This window comes from Limanda limanda, chromosome 8 (genome assembly GCF_963576545.1).
Source record: "Limanda limanda chromosome 8, fLimLim1.1, whole genome shotgun sequence".
Taxonomy (NCBI): Eukaryota; Metazoa; Chordata; class Actinopteri; order Pleuronectiformes; family Pleuronectidae; genus Limanda; species Limanda limanda.
Genome location: NC_083643.1, coordinates 1,341,609 through 1,365,856, shown reverse-complemented (window position 1 = coordinate 1,365,856; position 24,248 = coordinate 1,341,609). Strand labels below are relative to the sequence as shown.

At 45.8% G+C, this 24,248-nt stretch overlaps 2 protein-coding genes across 2 annotated transcripts; one reads left to right on the top strand and one right to left on the bottom strand.

Moving 5' to 3' along the window:
* Nucleotides 1-1,279: 1,279 nt before the first annotated feature.
* On the bottom strand, nucleotides 1,280-19,835 carry spire2 (spire-type actin nucleation factor 2). The gene is made up of 15 exons (XM_061076400.1): nucleotides 19,541-19,835; nucleotides 13,985-14,019; nucleotides 13,065-13,451; nucleotides 12,772-12,852; nucleotides 12,515-12,679; nucleotides 12,218-12,304; nucleotides 11,803-11,920; nucleotides 9,475-9,641; nucleotides 6,930-7,140; nucleotides 4,690-4,817; nucleotides 4,039-4,176; nucleotides 3,866-3,933; nucleotides 3,445-3,472; nucleotides 2,639-2,736; nucleotides 1,280-1,637 (listed from the first exon to the last, which is right to left on the bottom strand). Exons 1-15 carry the CDS (start codon nucleotides 19,833-19,835, stop codon nucleotides 1,280-1,282), a joined length of 2,364 nt encoding a protein of 787 aa, XP_060932383.1.
* A 580-nt stretch (nucleotides 19,836-20,415) lies between these two features.
* Nucleotides 20,416-22,507, top strand: LOC133009001 (uncharacterized). The gene is made up of 7 exons (XM_061076399.1): nucleotides 20,416-20,497; nucleotides 21,004-21,180; nucleotides 21,444-21,502; nucleotides 21,567-21,629; nucleotides 21,717-21,779; nucleotides 21,868-22,018; nucleotides 22,413-22,507. Exons 1-7 carry the CDS (start codon nucleotides 20,416-20,418, stop codon nucleotides 22,505-22,507), a joined length of 690 nt encoding a protein of 229 aa, XP_060932382.1.
* Nucleotides 22,508-24,248: the final 1,741 nt, after the last annotated feature.

Sequence of the window (24,248 nt, the reverse complement as noted above, 5' to 3'; positions counted from 1 at the left end):
CCATCAACCAGCCTCTGTACATTCACAGTGTCGTCACCATCGAACCTCAGCCGCTCGTTGGATAAATTCCCTTTTTAAGGATGATTTCAAAATAAAAGTTCATATCATAAGTGCGAGCTTTGATTAAATGTGATGCTGTTCAGTTCCTCTACATTCATGAGTAAACACAAGGCAGCAGCAGGGAGCTGGACATGTTCTGGTGCAAGTGGAGCCTCCACCCTCCTCCACCCTCCTCCACCTCAGAGCTTCAGGTCCTGGAGCTGCAGGAGAAGTGTCCCCTGCTGGACGCCTGTGAGGGGAGGAGCTCCGTGCGTGTGAGGGGAGGAGCTCCGTGCATGAGCGTGTGCACGTGAGATGTGATATATATGAGATGAGTCAGTGTCTCTGGATTCACTAATAACTCTCTACAGCCTTTCATTAAACACTTCATCTGAAGAAGAGTTCACTGGATCAGAAAGTGCGTCTCATCTCAGGAGCTGCATCTGAAGACATGTCCTCTTTCGATGTGTCTCCTTGTCCTCCTTCGAAGTCTCCTTGTCCTCTTTCGATTTGTCTCCTTGTCCTCTTTCGAAGTCTCCTTCTCTTCCTTCGATGTCTCCTTCTCCTCCTTCGAAGTCTCCTTGTCCTCCATCGATGTCTCCTTGTCCTCCATCGATGTCTCCTTTTCCTCCATCGATGTCTTCTTGTCCTCCTCTTTCGATGACTCCTTGTCCTCCTTCGATTTGTCTCCTTGTCCTCTTTCGATTTGTCTCCTTGTCCTCTTTCGAGATGTCTCCTTGTCCTCCTTCGATTTGTCTCCTTGTCCTCTTTCGATTTGTCTCCTTGTCCTCTTTCGATTTGTCTCCTTGTCCTCTTTCGATTTGTCTCCTTGTCCTCTTTCGATTTGTCTCCTTGTCCTCTTTCGATTTGTCTCCTTGTCCTCTTTCGATTTGTCTCCTTGTCCTCTTTCGATTTGTCTCCTTGTCCTCTTTCGAGATGTCTCCTTGTCCTCTTTCGAGATGTCTCCTTGTCCTCTTTCGATTTGTCTCCTTGTCCTCTTTCGATGTCTTCTTCACACAGGTGGATCCTCCCAGCAGGATACATCTGAGGCTTGAGTATTACAACCCAACAGCAGGAATAACACAGGGAAGGTGTGTGTGGTGCATGTGTGTGTTTGTCTGTGTCTGTGTGTGTGTGTGTGTGTGTGTTTGTGGTGCGTGTGTGTGTGTGTGTGTGTGTGTGTGTGTGTGTGTGTGTGTGTGTTTGTGTAGTGTCAGAGAGTCAAACAGTGTGTATCTAATCATTGTTTCACATTGTTGCTCGTGTCGGTGCGGAGCTGCGGTGAAGAAGGAAGCAATGATGCGTGAAGTCGCTGCTGCTGCTGAGGGAGCTCGGGGGGGTGAGGCTGGGGGGGAGGGTGAGGCTGGGGGGGAGGGTCCAGCTGGGACTGACGCTGCAGCTGCGGCCTCGGAGCAGCCCCCCCCCTGGCCTCCCTCTTGGGAGTGTTGTTCAGGAGGTCCAGGCTCCGGCGGCTGGAGGAGATGACGTCGGCCACGAACTTGGTGCAGTCGGCGCAGACGTCGCGCAGCGTGCAGCCGTGAGCGTAGAGGTGAGGGAACTCCTCCTCCACCGAGCGCCGGGACAGCGTCCTCAGGGACCTGCAGGGGGGACAGGGACACGTCCTGTTAGCTCTGTGATCAATGCAGACCTTTAAACCTCAGGATCCTCTGGAAAGATCAGGAGCTTTCAACAGATCCATGGAAGGAGACTGGATGAACCATCCGCACCACTAGAGGGCGCTGAAGGCATCTTGTGTTTTTGGTTAAAAACATATAACTTTAGACTCTTTAGATATTACACCTGAGGAGTCAGATATCTGAGCTCTGCTGACGTACCACTGAAAGTTACATTCTCAAATAATTCGTTTTTCTTAAATTTACTGGTTTTTTTGTTTTCTCTTGTTTTGTTTTGATTTGTTTCTTTTTTTTTGTTTTTGTATCTTTTTCTCTTTTTCTCTTTTTTCTTTTCCCTTCACCTAGAGACAGGCAGGGTTGGGTTCTCTACAGGGGAGGGATGTGTGGGTGGGTGTGGGGGTGGGGGGTCACTGTAAATTGTAAAATTTGGAAAAATGTGAGCATTGTACAGTTTCTCTTTAATGTCCTCATTTTGTATCAACGTTGCTCAATAAACATACTATAAAAAAAAAAAACATATAACTTTAACATATTGAAATATGAACCCAGCATTCAGATTATTGTCTGTTATTTATTAATTATTGGTAATTAATAATTGATTATTGGACTTGATGGACTGCAGTTCAGTTCATGGTCCTAAAAGGATGAAGTCTACTGAGATTCCTGATCTTTGGACTTTTTTTCCTCCTTTTATTGTGAAATATCTTGACAGCTGTGACGTTTATTCACACATTCATCTTCTCAATCAGGCGCTAAAATTATGTTTGTCAAATTTTAGGGTTCAAATATTTGCAGTAGAGATCATAAAGCCTCCTCCTCCTCCATGTTAACAGATGGGACATGTTTGACATCTTTATTGCAGCAACTTCTGGAAGCATTGAGTCTCCATGAGGTCGACCGGGCCTAAGCCCCGCCCCCCCGCCCCTCAGGTTGAGACTGTCCCTGTGATACAAACACACACTCACTTGTAGACCTGGCTTTTGTGTCCGTGGCTCTTGGGGGTGCTGTGGAATCCCACCGTGTACACCGGGATGTGAGCCATCTTCTTCGAGGGAATCTTCATCTGGAGCAGAACAATGAGACGCACACGTGTTGAGACGGGAAACGACAAAGTTCTTTCAGTACGAGCAACAAATTCAAATACACAAACACTAAAAGACACAGCACTGTCACTTATGAGCAAATAGACACACCACAACAATGTGAAACAGCACAATGAGTCACAGCACCCCGGGCAAACAACCACACAATAAATAATACACACAAAAGTGCCAACACAAACCTACAGAGCACAGACCCACACATCCAACATGGCCTGGGCCTGAGGCGAAACCAAAACCAACAAAAGAACAGAAGAAGCGATGTCAACACAAAACTTCAACTGAAGTAACGCTGCGTGTTATTAACAAGTGGTAAAATATGGAAATACATTTTATGCAGAAACACACACACTCAGTTATGATACATAATTATAAATCTGTTTTATGAAGAATGAAGACAGTTAATCTGAAAGTGTTTATAATGAATTATTCTAAATGTCTTCTTATTAGGGTTTTTGTTATATTTCTTCTCATTGTTATTTGTCTTGTTCATTATAGTTAATCATTTTTATTTTCAGAGTCTGTATCTTAAACAAACTGTCGTCTCGGACCTGTTTGTGTTTGATTAAATATGTGACGTCCACTTTAAAAATAATAAAATCCCTGTGAGATGAGAGATTTGCATCAGTTGTTTAAAAATGAAAGATATGATGACGAGGTTTTGTTTGTACCTTCGCGCTGCAGGAGCCACACACGGATCTGAAAGAGACAACGTTTTATTTGTCATGAAACATTGAAAGAAACATTATTTAACTTTTCCACCTGAAAGCAGCAGCTGGATGAGAGTGAGTCTGATGTGTGAGTGAGAACAAGAGGAAGTTTCCTCCTTCTCTCCCTGAGCGTCTGTTCTCTGTGACTGAGATCAGTTAGAAACACTCTGAAGTTATTAACAACCAGAGTTTATCTCCAAGATTCAGCAGGAAACATGAAGAGTTCTGAACAGTTTGGTGGATTTGTTACAGCTCTTCAGGTTCAGGAAGCAGAGGATCATGGGTAATATCCAGCTTTCAGTTTCATATCAGCTGGAACAAACATGAAGAAACGTTTAAAGAGAAATGTGACGTGAGGAAGAAGCAAAGTTGTCTCTGATACCTTTTACACAGGAGACACGTGGACGGCCACGAGAAGAGAGGGAACTTGACTCTGCAGCAGCAGCAGACCTGAGACACACACAGACACACACAGACACACACAGACACACACAGTTAGTCAGAGTGCCGTCAGCTCAGCAGGACGAGCAGCAGCGGGTGCAGCTCCTCCGTCACCTTGCCTCTCCTCAGGTTGTTGTAGAGCTCTTTGTTCTGAAGGAACTTCTCCATCTCGGCCTTGACCAGCACTCGGCGCACGTTGATGACCTCGTCCACGGTGAGAGCCAGACTCTCCACCGGGTGACTGAACTCCTCCTGCACACAGAGACACGGGTCACCGGAGAAACCCTGGGTCAACACTCACACTGTCAACAAGGCATCGAGGGGATCTCACAACTTACATAGAGGTTTCAAATGTGAGGATCTGGACCTTATGTTATGATTTGATGCTAAAATTGAACTGAATTGAAAACCTTTTATTTGAAATCATTCAGTTTTTGCCTTGAATTTTGTGAAGCACTTTGTAACCTTGCTCAGATCAGTGGTATAATAAAAGTGATTATATTTGGCATTTTTATGTCATTATTAAGATCTTGGTTTGATTTTAATACATAAAGTGATAACTTATGAATAATATAATATGGTTTTTATATGATATGCAAAAAAAAGAGCAAACAACACTCACACGTTTACCTTCTCATATAAAATCGTCTCTAACTGACGGAAAATTATGATTTGTGATGGAACAAGGTTGAAGAGGAATTAATTTCTCCTGTTATGATTTCAGGACCATTATGAAACTGTCTGGATGAATTGTTTTTCTCTCACCATCCACTGGTGCTCGTCTGCAGCTCTGGAGCGGGACGTGGTCTCCGAGGTCTCCGTGGTCTCGTCCACCGAGCTCAGGGACAGACGGGCCGGGGAGGACGGCGTCCAGCTGTGACCCGGGAACGATGCTGGGGGGGGGGGGGGACAGGAAGAAGAGAGAGAGAGAGAGTAAACAGAGAACTGAATCCAGGGAGGACAGCGTTAGAGAGAGAGTGAGAGAAAGTCTCCTTCGTTTAGCTTCCTCTCAGATCTCACATGAAGGCGTCAATGAGTCTCTAATGGAAAGTCAACAGGTTGGTAAACATCCCTGGATCATTGGATCAGCTCAGGCCTCCTCACACTCTCACAGTGAAGGCTCCAGCGCCTCCTGCTGGCAGAGTCGCATACTGCAGGTCAGAGGAAGCAAATAATGAAAAGGTCCAAGTTGAATTTAGTGAATTAAACTGAAACTTTGCCGGTTTTCAACGAGCTTTGTGTTATTGATGGTATAAGAGGACGTGCACCATGATGCAGAAACTGAGGTGTGTCTTTGTTGTGTTGCCAAAACTCCACAAGACGACTTTACATGTTTCAACACACAAAACAATATCCAGAAGGTGCATTAAAAGGGCTGCGTGAAGAGGAGGAAGAGGCGGCACCAGGTCGGGATCCATATCATATCCATAAATATATTCATACAACTTTCACTCTATGATTTTTCGCCTGGTCATCCACCCCCCCTGCAGGCACTCCCTGCCCCCCCACCCGGTGCTAATGGCCGTCACACAGATAACCTCAACCCTGTGGTTTCCCTCCAGCTCACAGTTCAAACCCATTAGCCTCCACCCTCCTTCCCTCACTTTGACTCTATCAGCACATCTTTAGATTTGATTAGAATCCATCAGAACTCTCCTCGTCAGCACCGGGCCGGACACAGCTGTCGTCTCAGGGAACTAACGAGGTGACTGAGGACAGACGTCTCTACATGGGACGAGAACTACGAGAGGGAAATGAAGTAGGTCGTTGTTTCATCTTCATCTTTTAGTTATGTAACCAGTTTTCCTTGAGGCAGACGTAGGGTTGCAAAGGGGCGGAATGTTTCCGGTAAATTTCCGGAAAGTTTCCGGAAACTTTCCATGGGAACTTTAGCTCGGGAATTTTGGGAATTTTGAAAAAAAAAAAATACGCAAATTAAACGCTGAGCAATAAAAACATCATTCAAAACTCTATTTTAAAGATGTATGGAACGTTGAGTTTCAACCCTCCACTGTGCATTCTTCCATCACATGCACAGATAACTCCCAGCATGCTTCACTCTACAGCAGGGCTACTGAGGCCTGCTGTAGAGTGCAGGACTAGTCAGGTAAGTTTCCATGATATTACTGGGAAAATATATTAGCATGCTGATTGAGGATTGTTCATCTGTTCATCTAGCCTATTTCCATTAATTTATCCATCAATTGTAAAATATGTTCACAGACGATTCCAATTGTTTGTCTAACTATTTATATCTCTGGCATTGCATTAGTGTTTTTTTACAAACTTTTTTCTCATCTTATTCTACAGAACAATGCCACGTGCACTCTCTCATGTGTGGAGACATTTCACCCCATCCAATGTAGAATTTTGCAACCCTAGGCAGACGAGCTGGAACCTGAAACAACTTCCCTCTAAAGAAATGGAAAACTATCGAAACCTTAAGCTTATTAAAAAGCAGCAGATGTGAACAGAGTCGTTTGTTATTCGTCCTTCAGTCGAACACGAGACTTCGACCAATCAGCTGCAGCAGCGGTTTGTCGACATCAGTTCATGAAACTGCAGAAAGTCGATAAGGAAACAGTTCATGTTCAACTGTTCAGCGTGAAATGGAAACTAGAACATCACTGATTACAGCTCATCAAGTCCCAACACACACTCATAGGTATCAGGCCTTTAAATGTTCTCTGAGAAATATGTGAAAATGTTGAGAAACTTCCTCCACATCTCATCAAGTTAAAGAAGAAATAATTCCTGGATCCTAAACACATGTGACGTGTCTCTGATGATGAAACCACTGGAGTGTTTGTGTCTTCAAAGAACAACAAAACCTCGAGTTACAGAAGCTTCAAATTTAGAAAACACAAAAAAGTGAGAACAAACAAACATAACACAGACACAAAGTGTAAATACTGCCCCCATGTGGTCATTGATGATAAGTCCTGTACAAACTGTTTCTCTGAACCTTGTGATGTGCAGCTTCAAGCTAACGTCTCCACACTGACCTCTGAAGTAAGGAGGTGGTCCTCCGCTGGTCAGCGTCCGGGACCGCGGCCTCTGACCCCTCAGCCGCACCCCCCCGTCCGTGGAGAGAGAGGGAAGCATCTCTCCACGGAGCAGGGCCAGGTCGTGCTCCGAGAAGGAACGGTCCCGTTTCATGGGCGTGGGGAAGTTCTCCACCCGCTTCAGCTCGCTGCTGTCCGGGGACTCCTCCTCCTGGGGGGGGGGGGGGCGGAGGAGGAAGAGGAGGAAGGAGGAAGAGGAGAGAAGAGGGCGCATGAGGAGGAGAACAGAGGAGGAATAAGGTGGAGGAAGAAGAGGGTTGAGGAGGAAGATGGAGGAGGAAGAAGATGGAGGAGGAAGAAGGTGGAGGAAGAAGTGGGTTGACCAGGAAGATGGAGGAGGAAGAAGGTGGACGAGGAAGAAGGTGGAGGAAGAAGAGGGTTGAGGAGGAAGATGGGGGAGGAAGAAGGTGGAGGAGGAAGTGGGTGGAGGAGGAAGAAGGTCGAGGAAGAAGAGGGTTGATGAGGAAGATGTAGGAGGAAGAAGATGGAGGAGGAAGAAGGTGGAGGAAGAAGTGGGTTGACCAGGAAGATGGAGGAGGAAGAAGGTGGAGGAGGAAGAAGGTGGAGGAAGAAGAGGGTTGAGGAGGAAGATGGGGGAGGAAGAAGATGGAGGAGGAAGAAGGTCGAGGAAGAAGTGGGTTGACCAGAAAGATGGAGGAAGAAGGTGAAGGAGGAAGAAGATGGAGGAGGAAGAAGGTGGAGGAAGAAAAGGGTTGAGGAGGAAGATGGAGGAGGAAGAAGGTGGAGGAGGAGAGGGATGGAGGAGGAAGAGGATGAGAAGGATTAAGGTGGAGGAAGAAGAGGTTTGACGAGGAAGATGGAGGAGGAAGAAGGTCGAGGAAGAAGTGGGTTGACCAGGAAGATGGAGGAGGAAGAAGGTGGAGGAGAGGGATGGAGGAGGAAGAGGATGAGAAGGATTAAGGTGGAGGAAGAAGAGGTTTGACGAGGAAGATGGAGGAGGAAGAAGGTCGAGGAAGAAGTGGGTTGACCAGGAAGATGTAGGAGGAAGAAGGTGGAGGAGGAGAGGGATGGAGGAGGAAGAGGATGAGAAGGATTTAGGTGGAGGAAGAAGAGGTTTGACGAAGAAGATGGAGGAGGAAGAAGGTGGAGGAGGAAGAAGATGGAGGAGGAAGAAGGTGGAGGAAGAAAAGGGTTGAGGAGGAAGATGGAGGAGGAAGAAGGTGGAGGAGGAGAGGGATGGAGGAGGAAGAGGATGAGAAGGATTAAGGTGGAGGAAGAAGAGGTTTGACGAAGAAGATGGAGGAGGAAGAAGGTGGAGGAGGAGAGGGATGGAGGAGGAAGAGGATGAGAAGGATTTAGGTGGAGGAAGAAGAGGTTTGACGAAGAAGATGGAGGAGGAAGAAGGTGGAGGAGGAAGAAGATGGAGGAGGAAGAAGGTGGAGGAAAAAAAGGATTGAGGAGGAAGATGGAGGAGGAAGAAGGTGGAGGAGGAGAGGGATGGAGGAGGAAGATGGAGAAGGATTGAGGTGGAGGAAGAAGAGGGTTGACGAGGAAGATGGAGGAGGAAGAAGGTGGAGGAGGAAGAAGATGGAGGAGGAAGAAGGTGGAGGAAGAAGAGGGTTGACGAGGAAGATGGAGGAGGAAGAAGGTGGAGGAAGAAGAAGGTGGAGGAGGAGAGGGATGGAGGAGGAAGAGGATGAGAAGGATTTAGGTGGAGGAAGAAGAGGTTTGACGAAGAAGATGGAGGAGGAAGAAGGTGGAGGAGGAAGAGGATGAGAAGGATTTAGGTGGAGGAAGAAGAGGTTTGACGAAGAAGATGGAGGAGGAAGAAGGTGGAGGAGGAAGAAGATGGAGGAGGAAGAAGGTGGAGGAAGAAAAGGATTGAGGAGGAAGATGGAGGAGGAAGAAGGTGGAGGAGGAGAGGGATGGAGGAGGAAGATGGAGAAGGATTGAGGTGGAGGAAGAAGAGGGTTGACGAGGAAGATGGAGGAGGAAGAAGGTGGAGGAGGAAGAAGATGGAGGAGGAAGAAGGTGGAGGAAGAAGAGGGTTGACGAGGAAGATGGAGGAAGAAGGTGGAGGAAGAAGAAGGTGGAGGAGGAGAGGGATGGAGGAGGAAGAGGATGAGAAGGATTTAGGTGGAGGAAGAAGAGGTTTGACGAAGAAGATGGAGGAGGAAGAAGGTGGAGGAGGAAGAAGATGGAGGAGGAAGAAGGTGGAGGAAGAAGAGGGTTGACGAGGAAGATGGAGGAGGAAGAAGGTGGAGGAGGAAGAAGATGGAGGAGGAAGAAGGTGGAGGAAGAAAAGGGTTGAGGAGGAAGATGGAGGAGGAAGAAGGTGGAGGAGGAGAGGGATGGAGGAGGAAGATGGAGAAGGATTGAGGTGGAGGAAGAAGAGGGTTGACGAGGAAGATGGAGGAGGACGAAGGTGGAGGAGGAAGTGGGAAAGTGAAGGAGCAGCATTAGGAGAGTTTGGAGCTGACGGAGGAAAATAAAGAAGAAGGAGATAAAGTGGCCGAAGTCTCACCTCTGAGATGTTCATCTCCTCCATCTCGGCCAGCGTCGGCGCCTTGAGCAGGACCCGAGGGCGGGGGGGCGCCCGGGAGCCGGCGTCCGACACCGACAGGTCGATGCAGGACGTGGACTTGACGCTGCAGAGACGAGTCTGAGCGAGACAGGGCAGAGAGCCGAACGCTGCAGGAGAGAAACACACAGAAACCAGGGAGTCAACATGTCCACATCATTCACACGCCTTTTAGAAACCAGTGTAAGAACTAGGGTTGCAAAATTCCGGGAATATTCAAAGTTGGAAACTTTCCATGGGAATTAACAGGAATTAACGGGAATATACGGGAATTGTTATATACAGACATAAATATAAACATTTTGTTGTGTCATAGTCTGATTTGAGCCCTGAGGAAACTTTGGGCACTTGACTATATGCTTATGCATCGTTGTGTCATTCTTAACATAGGTCTTTGCACAGTATTTGCAAATGTACACAGCCTTTCCTTCTACATTGGATGAGGTGAAATGTCTCCACACATGAGAGAGTGCACGTGGCATTGTTCTGTAGAATAAGATGAGAACAAAGTTTGTAAAAAAACACTAATGCAATGCCAGAGATATAAATAGTTAGCCAAACAATTGGAATCGTCTGTAAACATATTTTACAATTGATGGATAAATGAATGGAAATAGTCTAGATGAACAGATGAACAATCCTCAATCAGCATGCTAATATATTTTCCCAGTAATATCATGGAAACTTACCTGACTAGTCCTTCACTCTACAGCAGGCCTCAATAGCCCTGCTGTAGAGTGAAGCATGCTGGGAGTTATCTGTGCATGTGATGGAAGAATGACCAGTGGAGGGTTGAAACTCAACGTTCCATACATCTTTACAATAGAGTTTTGAATGAGCTTTTTATTGCTCAGTGTTTAATTTGCATAGTTTTTTTTTTTTCAAAATTCCCGAGCTTAATATTCCCGTGGAAAGTTTCCGGAAATTTACCGGAAACTTTCCGCCCCTTTGCAACCCTAGTAATAACTGAACTATAGGAACACCAGATGATCTCATGATGCGTTTCCTCTTTTAATCACCAAACTATAAAACAGCTGCTCCCAGCGCTCATGGGAAACACCAGCAGGTTGGACGGAACCTTCACTTCACTACGTTGCTCCGGCTGCATGATAATATTTCTCAGAATTATCATTCAGGTCGGATCCTTGTTTTCAACAGAGCGACTCCTCACCGAGCTTCACTGACCTTCATCTGTTAACACCGGGTCAATAACCACGAAACGTGAAACCACCTCCACACGAGCTGGAGCTTTAAATAGAAAAGCATCAGGTGCATCGTGACCCTGACAGAGTCATTACTGAGAGTGGGTGGTCCCACGTGGTCCCTGCTCAGCAGAGCGAGGGTCCGACTGGACGTGGCGCCGGGACCTTCAGGCACGAGAAGTGAAACTGGGATCACATCAACAAATGTTTACAAATCTTTAGGGCTGGGCAAGTTAACTCGTTTTAATCGAGTTAACTCAAGTGATGAGTTAACTCGATTGTTTATCCGCCAATTATTTTCTTTTTTCCTGTTCTGCAGCAGTCAGCAACAGACTTTCACAAAATAAAAGCCTGACTTTCACAATAAAACAATAAATAATCAAACCTGAGTTAATGCGAGATAAAATAATTAATCAAGTTAACTCATCACTTGAGTTAACTTGATTGAAACGAGTTAACTTGCCCAGCCCTACAAATCTTACATGTGACCGATTGTATTATTTAAGTACGTTTGTGTCCGTGTGGTAGAAACTGAAACGCTCCAGGTCACGTGGAAAAAAACATTAAATCAGAATCCAAAGTGTTTAATAATAAGCATTTCTTGTTGTGAATCTTTTCCAGAGTTAAAGTTACCACCATGTGCTCGTGTGTCTCTGTCAACCGGTAAAGTTTCAGTCCACACACATTATTATTCTGACTGATATGACGTCTCTCTGACCTGTGAAATCTGATCAGTTCAAACTGAGTCCAAGTGACAAAACTGCTCAAAATATGAAGACATTTCCAAAAGACATATTGAGAAATCATGTTCAAGAGGCCGAACACATGTCCTCTGTGACCTCGACCTCACGAGACCGGGACGGATGGACATATTTAAGAATGAAAAACGTCATAAATCTGCTTATTATACGCCTCCTCAACAGCGACACCCAGTGGCCAGAGGCGGCCACTGGGTGTCGCTGTTGAGGAGGCGTATAATAAGCAGATTTACGATGTTTTTCATTCTTAAATAGGTCATGTGACTCTCAGGTGTAAAACGAGAGGAAGCAGAGAGAGATATTGTTTTTACGTCTGGAGGTGGGCGGGTCCACGGGCCGGAGCTTCCTCTCCTGCTTGATCCCGGCCAGGACCCGGTCGTGGAGGGTCGGCTGCTGCAGGGGCGGGGGGGGGAGGCTGCGCTCCATCACCTGGTAGAAGAAATAATCACAACACAAGACGTGAGAGACAGAAGCTGAAGTCCAGTGTGTGAAGCAGAGACGCTTCGGTTTCATGTTTATACAGAGAGACGTGTCGGCCATCTTTATCTAAAGTCATAGATCATCTTCATATACACTGTATGACCGGAGGCAATATGTGACACAAGAAGTCATTTTAAAGTTTAAACCTAAAGTTGAACAAAACTTTAGTAACAATCAACTATTTATGTGTTTGCTTCTGATCGTTAGTTTCATGTTCGATTCCCTCCGAGGTGTTTCCAGACTCACGGGTTTGAGTGGAGGTCTCGACCGGATGAAATCCAGAATCAGCTCGTGTGCATTCCTCTTCACTGTGGTGGGAATGTCCCCGTCCACCTGGTAACACAACAAACACACAACAAACACACAACAAACACACAACCCGCACGTTACACAGTGTCACAGAGATGAACCGGGTAGATTCCAGTGGTAAAAAGGTCAAAGGTCCCAGGTGGAGGAGAACAACCACAGGGCAGCGACTCCACCTCTTCATGTGTCTGACCCTGGAGCGCTGGATTCCTTTGATCTGATTGGACGCTGGCTCACCATGACTTTCCGCAGCTGGAACCTTCGCGCTCGGATGTCCTGCATCAGCATCTCGAAGGGCGTGAGGCTGAACTCTGAGGGCAGCGGGTTGAACGGCTGCTCCTGCACCTTCTTCAGCTTCACCCCCTGGCGCAGGTCCTTCATCAGCTGCACCCACAGACGGGCCTGGGACAGAAAACAGACCTCAGTCACTTCCACTCACACGGAGACACGGGGACACGTCTGCAGGCGTCACCGTGACGACGGGCTCGTCTCACCCAGTCTCGGTTCTTCAGGGCGTCCAGCTCGGAGCTCGACCGATCCTCCAGAGCTTCCTCTGTTGAGATCTTCTTCAGCATCTGAGCAACAAACAGGAAACTGAACTCAACTTATCATCGTTTCAAATCCTTCTGATGACCAACCTTCTGATCACACCTGGTTTATATGATCAACCATCAAAGGTCAGATAACAAATCACCTTCTGAAGAAAACTGCTTCCTGCGTTTGTTCCCTAAATGTCCTGAATGAGTGTGATGTAAAGTGATGTGAACACTGAGGGAATCGAACTCACGTCCTTGGCGTCTGTGATCTTGATGAGGAAGCTCTGCAGCTCCAGGGTCTCCAGGACCAGCGCCCGGCACACGGCCTGGTAGTGCTCCGGCGCCAGGCTGGGATTGGACAGCCGGGACGCACACCTCGCCATCACCTGGCGGAACGTACGTACCGGCCGTATCGCCCCCCCCTCCCCCTCCTCCTCCTCATCCTCTTCCTCCTCCTGTCCGCTGTACCCCTCGTCCGTCGTTCCGTTCCCTGCGATCCGCTCGGCCTCTTCGCCCGGGTCCTCGCCCGCCATGCGCTCGATGAGGCGCTCCAGCTGAGGACTGAGCTCCCGCTCCTCGCTGTCGTCCAGGCCCCAGTCCAGCGCCCGGTAGATGGCCACGCCCAGCGACTGGACCACCTGCAGGGGTCACGTCAAGGTCGTCAAGGTCACCGACAAGTTCACGTCTTTACATTTCAGTTCTGAACGTGTGAATGTGTTCAAATCAAAGTCAACGGGTCTGAAAACAGCTGAAAGCTAAAGTGAACTCCTTCCACCGACTGGTTGTGTGTGTGTGTGTGTGTGTGTGTGTCTGTGAGGTCACACACAGACACACACACACCACTAGTTGTGTGTGTGTCTGTGAGTCTTTACAGAACCAACTCAATGACTTTCCACTGAACTTAGAGGAGTGGTGCATTATGGGTCAGAACTCAGTGAAGTTTGGTGCAGATCCAGGATTTCCTAACTTTCTTTACCATTGTGAGGTTTTTCAACATTTCCCTTGAGAATAATCCATGAATCTTAATGAAAAGAATCACGTGTGAGATCTGTTATTCATGAGCTTGTGTAATTTGGTGCAGATCCAAATATAAATCTGAATCTGAATGTGGTTCCATAGGGAGACAACTGGGCCTTCTTCCATCAGATGAATGTGTGTCGTGTTGTGTTACCTGTCGTTCTGTCGTCTGAGTTTCATTAAAGTCGTCTGAAAAACACAGAAAGAGAAAAACTTATCATTTCCTGACACACTTCATATTTACAGTGTTGGATTTTAAATCATATTTCTTCTAAAACTAGTTAAAATCAAGTTAATTCACTTTGGTTTTGTCTTCACAATAATTCACAAACAAACAAAGATAAATACAGATTAAATGAGGAAAACAAATTGATATCAAATACACAGAATAATAAAAGAAGTTACAGATGTGCAATGATAAAAGTCTGTTTAATTAAAATAAAAACAGAAGACTGTTCTATATATTCTCCTCTAAGTTCTGCCTTGTTATTTTTTCATATTATAATTTTTCTCCCTTTAATAAAATATCAGATGAAACTAAACTTAAATTTCCAACTTTTCATAGGTTTTTTTTATGTTTTACAAAATCAATCAGCTTAATTACTTTGGTGTAGTTTAAGGATTTTGAGTTGATCTCGTTTTATATTTTTTGTAAAAAGTAAATTTCTAATCTGTCTCATCTTATCCTGTGAAAGCAGTAAGAGTGTAAATGTTTTTTTATTTTTACGTTTTTACAGTTTCTGTGAAATTCCTTTTATTATTAATAAATTAATTAACTTCTGTGACTCTTATAAACTTGAATCCATATTTTAAGTTTGATTTAAACTGGTATCATCTTTATGTGGAATAAGTTCCTCTGATTTTAATAACTCCTTCAAAATAAAGCTGGGAACGACTTGAATTGGTCATAAATCAAACACGTTACTCCTTATGTCCCACAGTGTAGCAGAGGGGTGTGTGTGTGTGTCTGTGTGTGCATGTGCGTGTCTGTCTATGTGTGTGTGTCTGTGTGTGTGTGTGTGTGTGTGTGTGTGTAACAGTAAAACTGCTCTCTCTCTCCCAGCTCAGATGTCGGTAACGACACCCGAGAGGCTGAAACTCCTCGATCAGCAGGTTTCACTGCAGAGAAACAAGAGAACGGCCGAGAGGACGAGAGGAGACGGAGACAAAGACGGAGAACAACAAGGGAATAAAAGAAGAAGAGAATATGTTAGAAAGAGAGGGATAAGAGAGGGATGACAGCATGGGTGTGGATGTGGTGATGGGGGGGGGGGGGGCAACAGCATCCTCTCCTGTCAATAACAAGGCGCTGAGACTCCGACCTACACACAGCATCACTCTGTTCCCTGAGAGAACAGAAGCTGCTCCATCAACAAAAAGCTGCAACTGACACTGAGGGAGGAGAGGAAACACACACACACACACACACACACACACACACACACACACACACACACACACACACACACACACACACACACACACACACACACACACACACACACACACACACACACACACACACACACACACACACACACACACACACAGACACACACACACACACACACACACGAGAGATGATAACATGAACCCCTGCAAACCGGCCTGACAGGTTCATATAAGACTCAGCTGAGGTCAGAGCGATTCTCCAGTTTCTCACGGATCTGTAAACACCTGGAGCTCAGATTCATGAAAACACTTTGAACCAGAGACTCTCAGCAACCGGGACAAACCAGGTCTTCACCACGAGGACATCACCCACATGAAGCTCTTCTCAGACACCTCTCAGGTTCCTGATAGGACAACTTGTGTTTTACAAACTACAACAAGAAGAAAGAAGTGATTTGACTTATTATTATCACATAAGAAGTCTTTCTCTTAATGTTCATTTATGTAGACCCCACCTCCTCCAGGTTAGCAGATCGGACACCCCCTGGTCTATATAGCTCCACCCCCTGATCTATATAGCTCCACCCCCTGGTCTACACTGCACGGACTCTGACAGATGACAGAGTTGGTGTTCAGGATATCGTGGGAGGAAGTGGAGTCGTTTCCATCTCTATGTTCTATAAGTCAGACATCTGGATAAACGTCTATTTTTCAATCAAGTTTGACCTGAAGTTGTTTCTCTGTTGAATAAATTCAACCTTGTGTTTATTTGTCACCACACTCTCACTCTCCCAGGTCGGATGAGAACGGTGGAAACGCTCAGTGAGAATCTCATTGTAAGAAACATTGACTATAACATGTTCTCTGCAGATAAACCAGGTCGGATGAACACAAAGTTTTCTAACCTCCAGCGCACAAACAATAAAAAGTGAGTCAGTGATTCTACGAGAACATTTAATCTATCGAGCACTTTAATTCATCAACTGGAACATCTTATTTTTATTCCAGAGGTCAAATCATTTTTCACTCGTGGTTTATGATATTTATTCGTCCTTCTCTCGACTCCTGGCAGAAGGAAGCTCAGATACACTAATGGCTGCACGATGACACAACAAAACGAGTACACAACACGACCTCTGAGAGGGTTTCTGTGGAAGGACTCAAATAAAAACAACATCCTGTTATTAGTCCAGACTCCAGGGACAATAAGTGAAAAAGTGAATGAAACAAAGGCTTTGTAGTTTATTGTATTTATGATTCGTTGATATAAGCAGGTATAGTTGACACACGTGAACACACATTTCTTTAATCTCAGGTTTGACCTGAAGTGAACTCTGTGTTGTATCAGACTCCTGGAGCAGGATCCTCGGGTCCAGATCATAAATATCATTACATTCTGCAGGTGGAGGCTGAAGTCAGCCTGGAGAGAGGGGGGGGGGTGGTGAGGCGATGAATTATTAACCATGTGCCGGTATAATACGAGTCATCCTGGTTGGCATCGATGGTGCAACAGAACACAGCCAGTGGTCTACTGGTCTGTGGGATGACCCAGTGATCTACTGGTCTGTGGGATGATCCAGTGATCTACTGGTCTGTGGGATGATCCAGTGATCTACTGATCTGTGGGATGATCCGGTGATCTACTGGTCTGTGGGATGATCCGGTGATCTACTGGTCTGTGGGATGATCCGGTGATCTACTGGTCTGTGGGATGACCCGGTGATCTACTGGTCTGTGGGATGACCCGGTGATCTACTGGTCTGTGGGATGACCCGGTGATCTACTGGTCTGTGGGATGACCCAGTGATCTACTGGTCTGTGGGATGACCCAGTGATCTACTGGTCTGTGGGATGATCCAGTGATCTACTGGTCTGTGGGATGATCCAGTGATCTACTGGTCTGTGGGATGATCCAGTGGTCTACTGGTCTGTGGGATGATCCAGTGATCTACTGGTCTGTGGGATGATCCAGTGATCTACTGGTCTGTGGGATGATCCAGTGATCTACTGGTCTGTGGGATGATCCAGTGATCTACTGGTCTGTGGGATGACCCAGTGATCTACCGGTCTGTGGGATGACCCAGTGATCTACCGGTCTGTGGGATGACCCAGTGATCTACCGGTCTGTGGGATGACCCAGTGATCTACCGGTCTGTGGGATGACCCAGTGATCTACCGGTCTGTGGGATGACCCAGTGGTCTACCGGTCTGTGGGATGACCCAGTGGTCTACCGGTCTGTGGGATGACCCAGTGGTCTACCGGTCTGTGGGATGACCCAGTGATCTACTGGTCTGTGGGATGACCCAGTGGTCTACTGGTCTGTGGGATGATCCAGTGATCTACTGGTCTGTGGGATGACCCAGTGGTCTACTGGTCTGTGGGATGATCCAGTGGTCTAGTGGTCTGTGGGATGACCCAGTGGTCTACTGGTCTGTGGGATGACCCAGTGGTCTGTGGGATGACCCAGTGATCTACTGGTCTGTGGGATCAGCCAGTGATCTACTGGTCTGTGGGATGACCCAGTGATCTACTGGTCTGTGGAATGACCCTGTGATCTACTGGTCTGTGGGATGACCCAGTGATCTACTGGTCTGTGGGATGACCCAGTGATCTACTGGTCTGTGGGATCAGCCAGTGATCTACTGGTCTGTGGGATGACCCAGTGATCTACTGGTCTGTGGGATCAGCCAGTGATCTACTGGTCTGTGGGATGATTCAGTGGTCTACTGGTCTGTGAGATGATCCAGTGATCTACTGGTCTTTGGGATGACCCAGTGGTCTACTGGTCTGTGGGATGCTCCAGTGATCTACTGGTCTGTGAGATGACCCAGTGGTCTACTGGTCTGTGGGATGCTCCAGTGATCTACTGGTCTGTGAGATGATCCAGTGATCTACTGGTCTGTGAGATGACCCAGTGGTCTACTGGTCTGTAGGATGACCCAGTGATCTACTGGTCTGTGGGATCAGCCAGTGATCTACTGGTCTGTGGGATGACCCAGTGATCTACTGGTCTGTGGGATGATCCAGTGATCTACTGGTCTGTGGGATGACCCAGTGGTCTACTGGTCTGTGGGATGACCCAGTGATCTACTGGTCTGTGGGATGATCCAGTGATCTACTGGTCTGTGAGATGATCCAGTGATCTACTGGTCTGTGGGATGACCCTGTGATCTACTGGTGGGTCGGTGGTTGCTGGGATGAGATCTTGTTTCGAATGGGACAGGACGAACAGCACCAGATACTGAAGTTAGATTTATGTTGGCAGGCTCTCCAGCTTTTATTAATTTAGGGGCCGTCAGTAAAGTCCTGCTTGAACATGAGATAACTGCCTTGTTTTTATTAGCGTCCTGATCACGTGACCTGAACCAAACCTTTTGGCTTTTATTGTTTGTTGCTGTTAAACTATAAAACCATAAATCACCGACAGCGAGCAGGACCTTGTTCACAAGTTCTGATCGACTCATCCGTCTCCTAGCAACCGGTTCCCTGAGATGAGAAGCGTTTCTTTTGTTTTTACACAAGTCGACTTCTTCAGATTCTGATAAACAACCGACACAATCTTCAGACCCAAGGTCACTATTGTTTCAGAATAAAAGCTCTGCAAAACCTTGTGCTTTTACTTTGTAGACGAATCACAGCGGAGAATGTTGTTGTGATGACGAAGATGGGGGGGGGGGGGGGTAACGGTGTTATCCCAGGACACAGAAGACAGTTCAGTCCCTCACTCACTGCAGCGCATTGTCCACATGTTTATGAACTTAGGAAGATTTATCAATAGTGAACGTATCACGTGTCTGAATTCGACACCAGCAACACACAAGTGCAGTGTGAAACCCACAAGAATAAAGGTTCATGAGATATGTGAGACACAGACACACACACAGACAGACGTACACAGAGACAGACACACACAGAGACAGACACACACAGAGACAGACAGACACACACAGAAGAAGATGAACGACACTGAAATCCAACACTGTCCAATTTGTCAAGTGTAATAAAAGTAATAATTTGTTGAAGGTCCCCGAGTGAATCATCTGTCCAATGTCCAACATAAAGCCAACTTCCCCTGCAGTGCTAAAGTTCACTGGAGGAAAACACCAGGAACAGTTTGAATAAGTCTGAATTTGAGCCATAAACATTCGGATTCGTGGATATTAATTTACGCCGAATTGAAAAGCGGCTTCTGATGTTTAAAAAACTGTGTTTGTTTAATATGTCACATGAACTAACTTTAAACAGCACACACTTTATGTTACAATCCACTTTGTTGCTGACGGAGTTCTGCGCTGGAGCGAGAGAACCGGGTCTTACCGTGGCCCCGGGGCTCCCGGTGCAGGCTCACGGTCCCGTCCCGGTGCAGGAGGATGGAGGACGGCTCCCTCCCGGTGCCGGGGCCGGTCCCGGGCCCGGTCCCAGCGGGCCGGGGGGGCACCGGGAGCCCGCGGCAGCTCTGGTAGCACACGGCCCACGCCTGCTCCTCGTTGATGGGCTGGTCGTAGACCTTCAGCACCCGCTCCAGAGACAGCTCCCGGGGCTCGGAGCTCTGCGCCGGCCCGGGGCCCCGCGGCCCCCCGGGCCCGGAGCTGCTGCTGCTGGGGCTGGCCATGACGCCCGGAGCCCATGCTTCAGTCCGCGGGCACCGGGGCCATCGATGCTTCCCGGTCTCCGGTGTCCTGTCCGCCCGGGAACTAATGCTGCTGGTCCTGCTGCTGCTGCTGCTGCGTCCACTGGCGAGGACACACACAGCTTCCGCTTCCGCTTTTATTTAGAAATAAAACCAAAGTTGTTACTACTTTACTCAGGCTAAGAAGGATTTCTTCATATATAAATAAATATCATATATGTATACTCTTTATTCCTTATATTATTTTGTATATTTCTGTTCATTTTTGTAACTTTATATTGTGTTATGTGTTTGATACCTTGCTGCTTTATCTGTCTTGGTGTTTTGATGTGTAATCAAACGCCACCTGGGGCCCGTTTCACAAAGCAGGTTCAACAAACTCTGAGTTAAAACCTTAACTCTGGGTTGAGCAACTCTGAGCTGTCAAACTCTAAGTTTTCGGTTTCAGAACAGGTGATAACACTTAGTTCAATCAACTCAGAGTCAAGGTAACCCTGAGTGAAGCTTGTGCATGAGGATATAAAAAGCCTTCATCAAAGGAACACAGATAACATGATTCACCATGGCAACAAGTGGTAAACAGCCTCGATCCTCCTACTTCTCCCCAGTGGAGTTGGAAATATTAATGACTGCGTATGCAGAAAGTGAGCATATATTTTTAAAAAGAAGCAATACTGTGGCAGCAGCAAAAGCGCGGGATCTTGCGTGGCAGGAAATTGCTGACCGAGTCAATGCGTCAGTATTAATTTGAGAAAAAAAAGAAATGTTTTGTCTTGAATGTTCCACTTATTCAACAATTATATTCCATATGTGTGTCTGTGAGCACAGGTGCAACCCAACAGGCACCAAACGGACTTGGCAGCAGCTAAAGATGAAATATAAAAATGTAGTTCAAATAGGTAAGGTATAATAAAGTACAAGCAATTGTGATGTTGTTTAGCCTGCCCTCATTAAACAGCATTTAGTGGCTACATTCAACATGTGATGGATATATTTAAGTAATTAGGGAAATCTGCAAAAAAAAAGAGAAATCCCAACACTGCCAGTATTTAATATTGTCTCTATGAAAGCAACACCTAAATGCCTTTTATACATACAAGTCTCCAAAGTTGTGTTTTCTGTATGTATTTAAATTTGACCTCCATTATAGCCAACAGAAAAAAGGCTGAGGCCCGCAAAACAGGTGGCGGTCCACCACCACCACCTCTCACAGAGGCTGAAAAGATGGCCCTCAGTCAGAACAGTGGACGACCCATTGCTGAGGGCATCTCTGGGGGGAGTTCATCGGACCCACCCACGCCCCAGGTCACAGGGGCCTACATAAGAGGTAAGTTATTCAAATGAATGGCATGTACGTTAATCCTTTTTCTAGTGTTCGCTCAGTAATGGCCACCCATTCATCTTAGACACAACTTAGTTGGCACACTGATTTTTCTTGTAGCAGTAAGCTACAGTTCTTTGCAATTGGCTGCTTTTGCTTTCAGATATCAATCTATTTTAAGGTGACTCAGAGTTTGAAAAATTGTGTTTAAATTAGGTGGGGCACTTTTCTGGGTAATCATCAACTGTCTAATCTTCATTTTCTACCAGTTACTGATGGTGTAATCTGTCTCGTTGAGCCTTCTGCCATAACAGACCTCCATGCTGTTGTAAGTACTCCACAGATTTTTCATAATTGGTAGAATATAACACACACATTCTGTTTCATTACAGGAGGATGATGAAGAAACCTTATCAGCTGCCACAGAGAGGGAAGATGCAGAGAGGCCTGCTGAAGTATACACCTTTTTTTTTTTAAATAACTTTGGCTCAGTTAATAGTGTTGTTCCACAATACAACTTGCAACTTCTTTCTCTCTAACAGAGCCATGCTGGAAATTACAATGGGGAAGAAGGTCCATCAACCTCCACAGCACAGCTTACCTCAGTAAGATGTTGTTCAGCATTGACCCACAACTTACAATGACACTAAATAGACATGGCACTGAAATTCAATGTCATTTATGTTCCTATAGCTCCCTGTGAAACAACTTTACAAGCTATATTTAGAATCTCAAATAAACAAATCACACCTAGAAATGGAGCACATAAGGCTGCAGATCACCAAAACAGAAAAGGAAATACAACTGCTGGACCATCAGTTAAAGGTGGGTGACGTGCCCACAGGTGGATGTTTTTTAATTGTTTCAACAACAAAGGATTAACAACTGTACAAAATTTGTCCTTCTAGGAAATAAAGAAGACCTCATAAAATGAGATGCATATTGTCGTTCTTGAACATTGGGGAGGTGATGGGTCAGTTAGAAATGATTGACACATATCATGTCTCTAACAGCTCTTCCATCTCGTGTATCAGCAGGGGGGGGTATGATTAATACCTGGATCACAGGGGGAAAGAGTAGGACATTCTTCTCCTCTAATAGTGGCAATGTTGTGGAGAACCACACATGCCACTATAATGTCACAAGCTCTCTCTGGGGTGACCCTGAGCCTACGAAGGCACTGGAACCGGGCCTTGAGTATCCCGATGGTCATCTCCACTCTGGCTCGTGTCCTGCAGTGAGCCAAGTTGTAGTGTCGCTGTGGGCCAGGCTCAGGGTCAGGGTAAGGGGTCAGCAGATAGCGCTGGCAGGGGTACCCTCTGTCTCCGAGTAGGTAACCATTGAACTCTACTATGATAATACAAGATACAGTTTGTTTCAGTTGCAATAGGAGGAAACAAAATATTTGATCATAGGATATAACTATATACTGTATATAAATTATATATATAAACTCACCACCGGCAAATCTGGCACTCAGTGTCGACTCACGAAACATTCGTGAGTCATGCACAGACCCAGGCCACTTCGCTTCCACATTGTTAATCATGTGGGCTCCATCACATATGATCTTCACAGTGGAGAACAGTAATTAGCTGTATGGTGTAGTGTATTTAATTTGGAATGTTAAAGGCTACTATTTAGGCCTACCTGCACATTAATGCTGTGGACAGATTTCCTATTCACATAATCTCCTTCATTTATTGAAGGAGCGATGATAGGAATGTGAGTGCCATCTATGCAGCCAATCACACCTGGAAACCCTAAAATATATCAAATTGACTGATTAGTGCTTCAAGTCTCAAAGCTTTATGACATAAATGAATTACTGCTTAGACTGATACCTGCAATTCTGTGGAACTCTTCTTTGAGAAGTCTGGTGGGTCTGTGACTTGGGAACACTACAAACGTGCATAGTAGCCGTTTCAGTGCAAGTGTCACATTTCGGACAGCCCGACAGACAGTTGCCTTGGACACATGCTCTGCATCACGGACGTTATACAAAAAACTGCCGTTGGCAAAAAAACGAAGTGCAATACAAAGAATTTGCTCGGAACTGAGAGCATGTCCACGATGCGTCATGTGAGCGATGTGAGGGCTGAGAATATCGTTTATATAAATTATAGATGATGCAGAGAAACGTAAACGCTCAAACAGATACTCATCAGGGAATGATAAAACATCCAATCGGGGTCTAATAATCCTCTCCCGGTGGAGATGTCTGCGGAGTATCTGCGCCTCGACATCAACTGGCTCTTCAATAAAAGGACACGCCATGTCTGCCACTGCCTTCAGTCTGCAGGCTTCAACTTAAGAGCAGGAGAAACTCGGGGTTAGTTGAAGAAAACCTGCCAGCGAGCAGGTTAGGTTCACGGAGTATGTTGCCAGGGTAACTGACTCAGAGTAAAGCTGAACTGGCTTTGTGAAACTGAAAAACCAGAGTTTCCCTCATCTCAGGGTTAACTAACTCAGAGTTTTCACTAAACCTGCTTTGTGAAACGGGCCCCTGGTCTGAATCTCCGTGTTGTTGAGATGACGTCATTTAAAGTTGATATGATCGAATGTGATCGAACGTTTAGCGTCAACGTTAAACTGAACTGTTGTTGTAATGTTCCTCGAGAAAAAAACATTTGAAAAAAAACGGAAAAAAAACCAAACTATATATATGTAACGGGATTAATTCTTGGTGACGTGTCAATTTACCTGACGTATATGATATAATGATGTGTTTTATGTTTGTAACTGTTTTTAAACATTTTGATAAACTTGTTTAAATTGTGTGACCTAACTACAACATGTTTGTTGGGCTGCTTCAGCAGAATAGTTACGGTCACTGTTTTTTCCCAACTTTACATTTCATTTAGATTATTTGACCCAGTTTAATTTTTGTTTCTTTCTGGTTATTTGGTTTGATTATTGGGTTCTTTGTTTTATTTTATTTTATTTTGTTTTATGGCAATGTGCAATGTTTATGGTTGACTGGGACTGTGCACTCCGGGTGTAAGGACTTGATCTCACATTCGACATTACACAAGTCAAACCTGCTCAAAATGAAAGGAATAAAATCCGTTGTT

Coding starts and splice junctions, on each gene's coding strand:
- spire2 (XM_061076400.1), bottom strand. CDS start 19,835: ATGGCCAGCCCCAGCAGCAGCAGCTCCGGGCCCGGGGGGCCGCGGGGC. Junction 14,020..19,540: donor CCGGGAGCCCCGGGGCCACG/GTAAGACCCGGT, acceptor TGTGTTTTTCAG/ACGACTTTAATGAAACTCAG. Junction 3,934..4,038: donor ACAACCTGAGGAGAGGCAAG/GTGACGGAGGAG, acceptor TGTGTGTCTCAG/GTCTGCTGCTGCTGCAGAGT.
- LOC133009001 (XM_061076399.1), top strand. CDS start 20,416: ATGGCAACAAGTGGTAAACAGCCTCGATCCTCCTACTTCTCCCCAGTG. Junction 21,181..21,443: donor CACAGGGGCCTACATAAGAG/GTAAGTTATTCA, acceptor ATTTTCTACCAG/TTACTGATGGTGTAATCTGT. Junction 21,503..21,566: donor TAACAGACCTCCATGCTGTT/GTAAGTACTCCA, acceptor GTTTCATTACAG/GAGGATGATGAAGAAACCTT.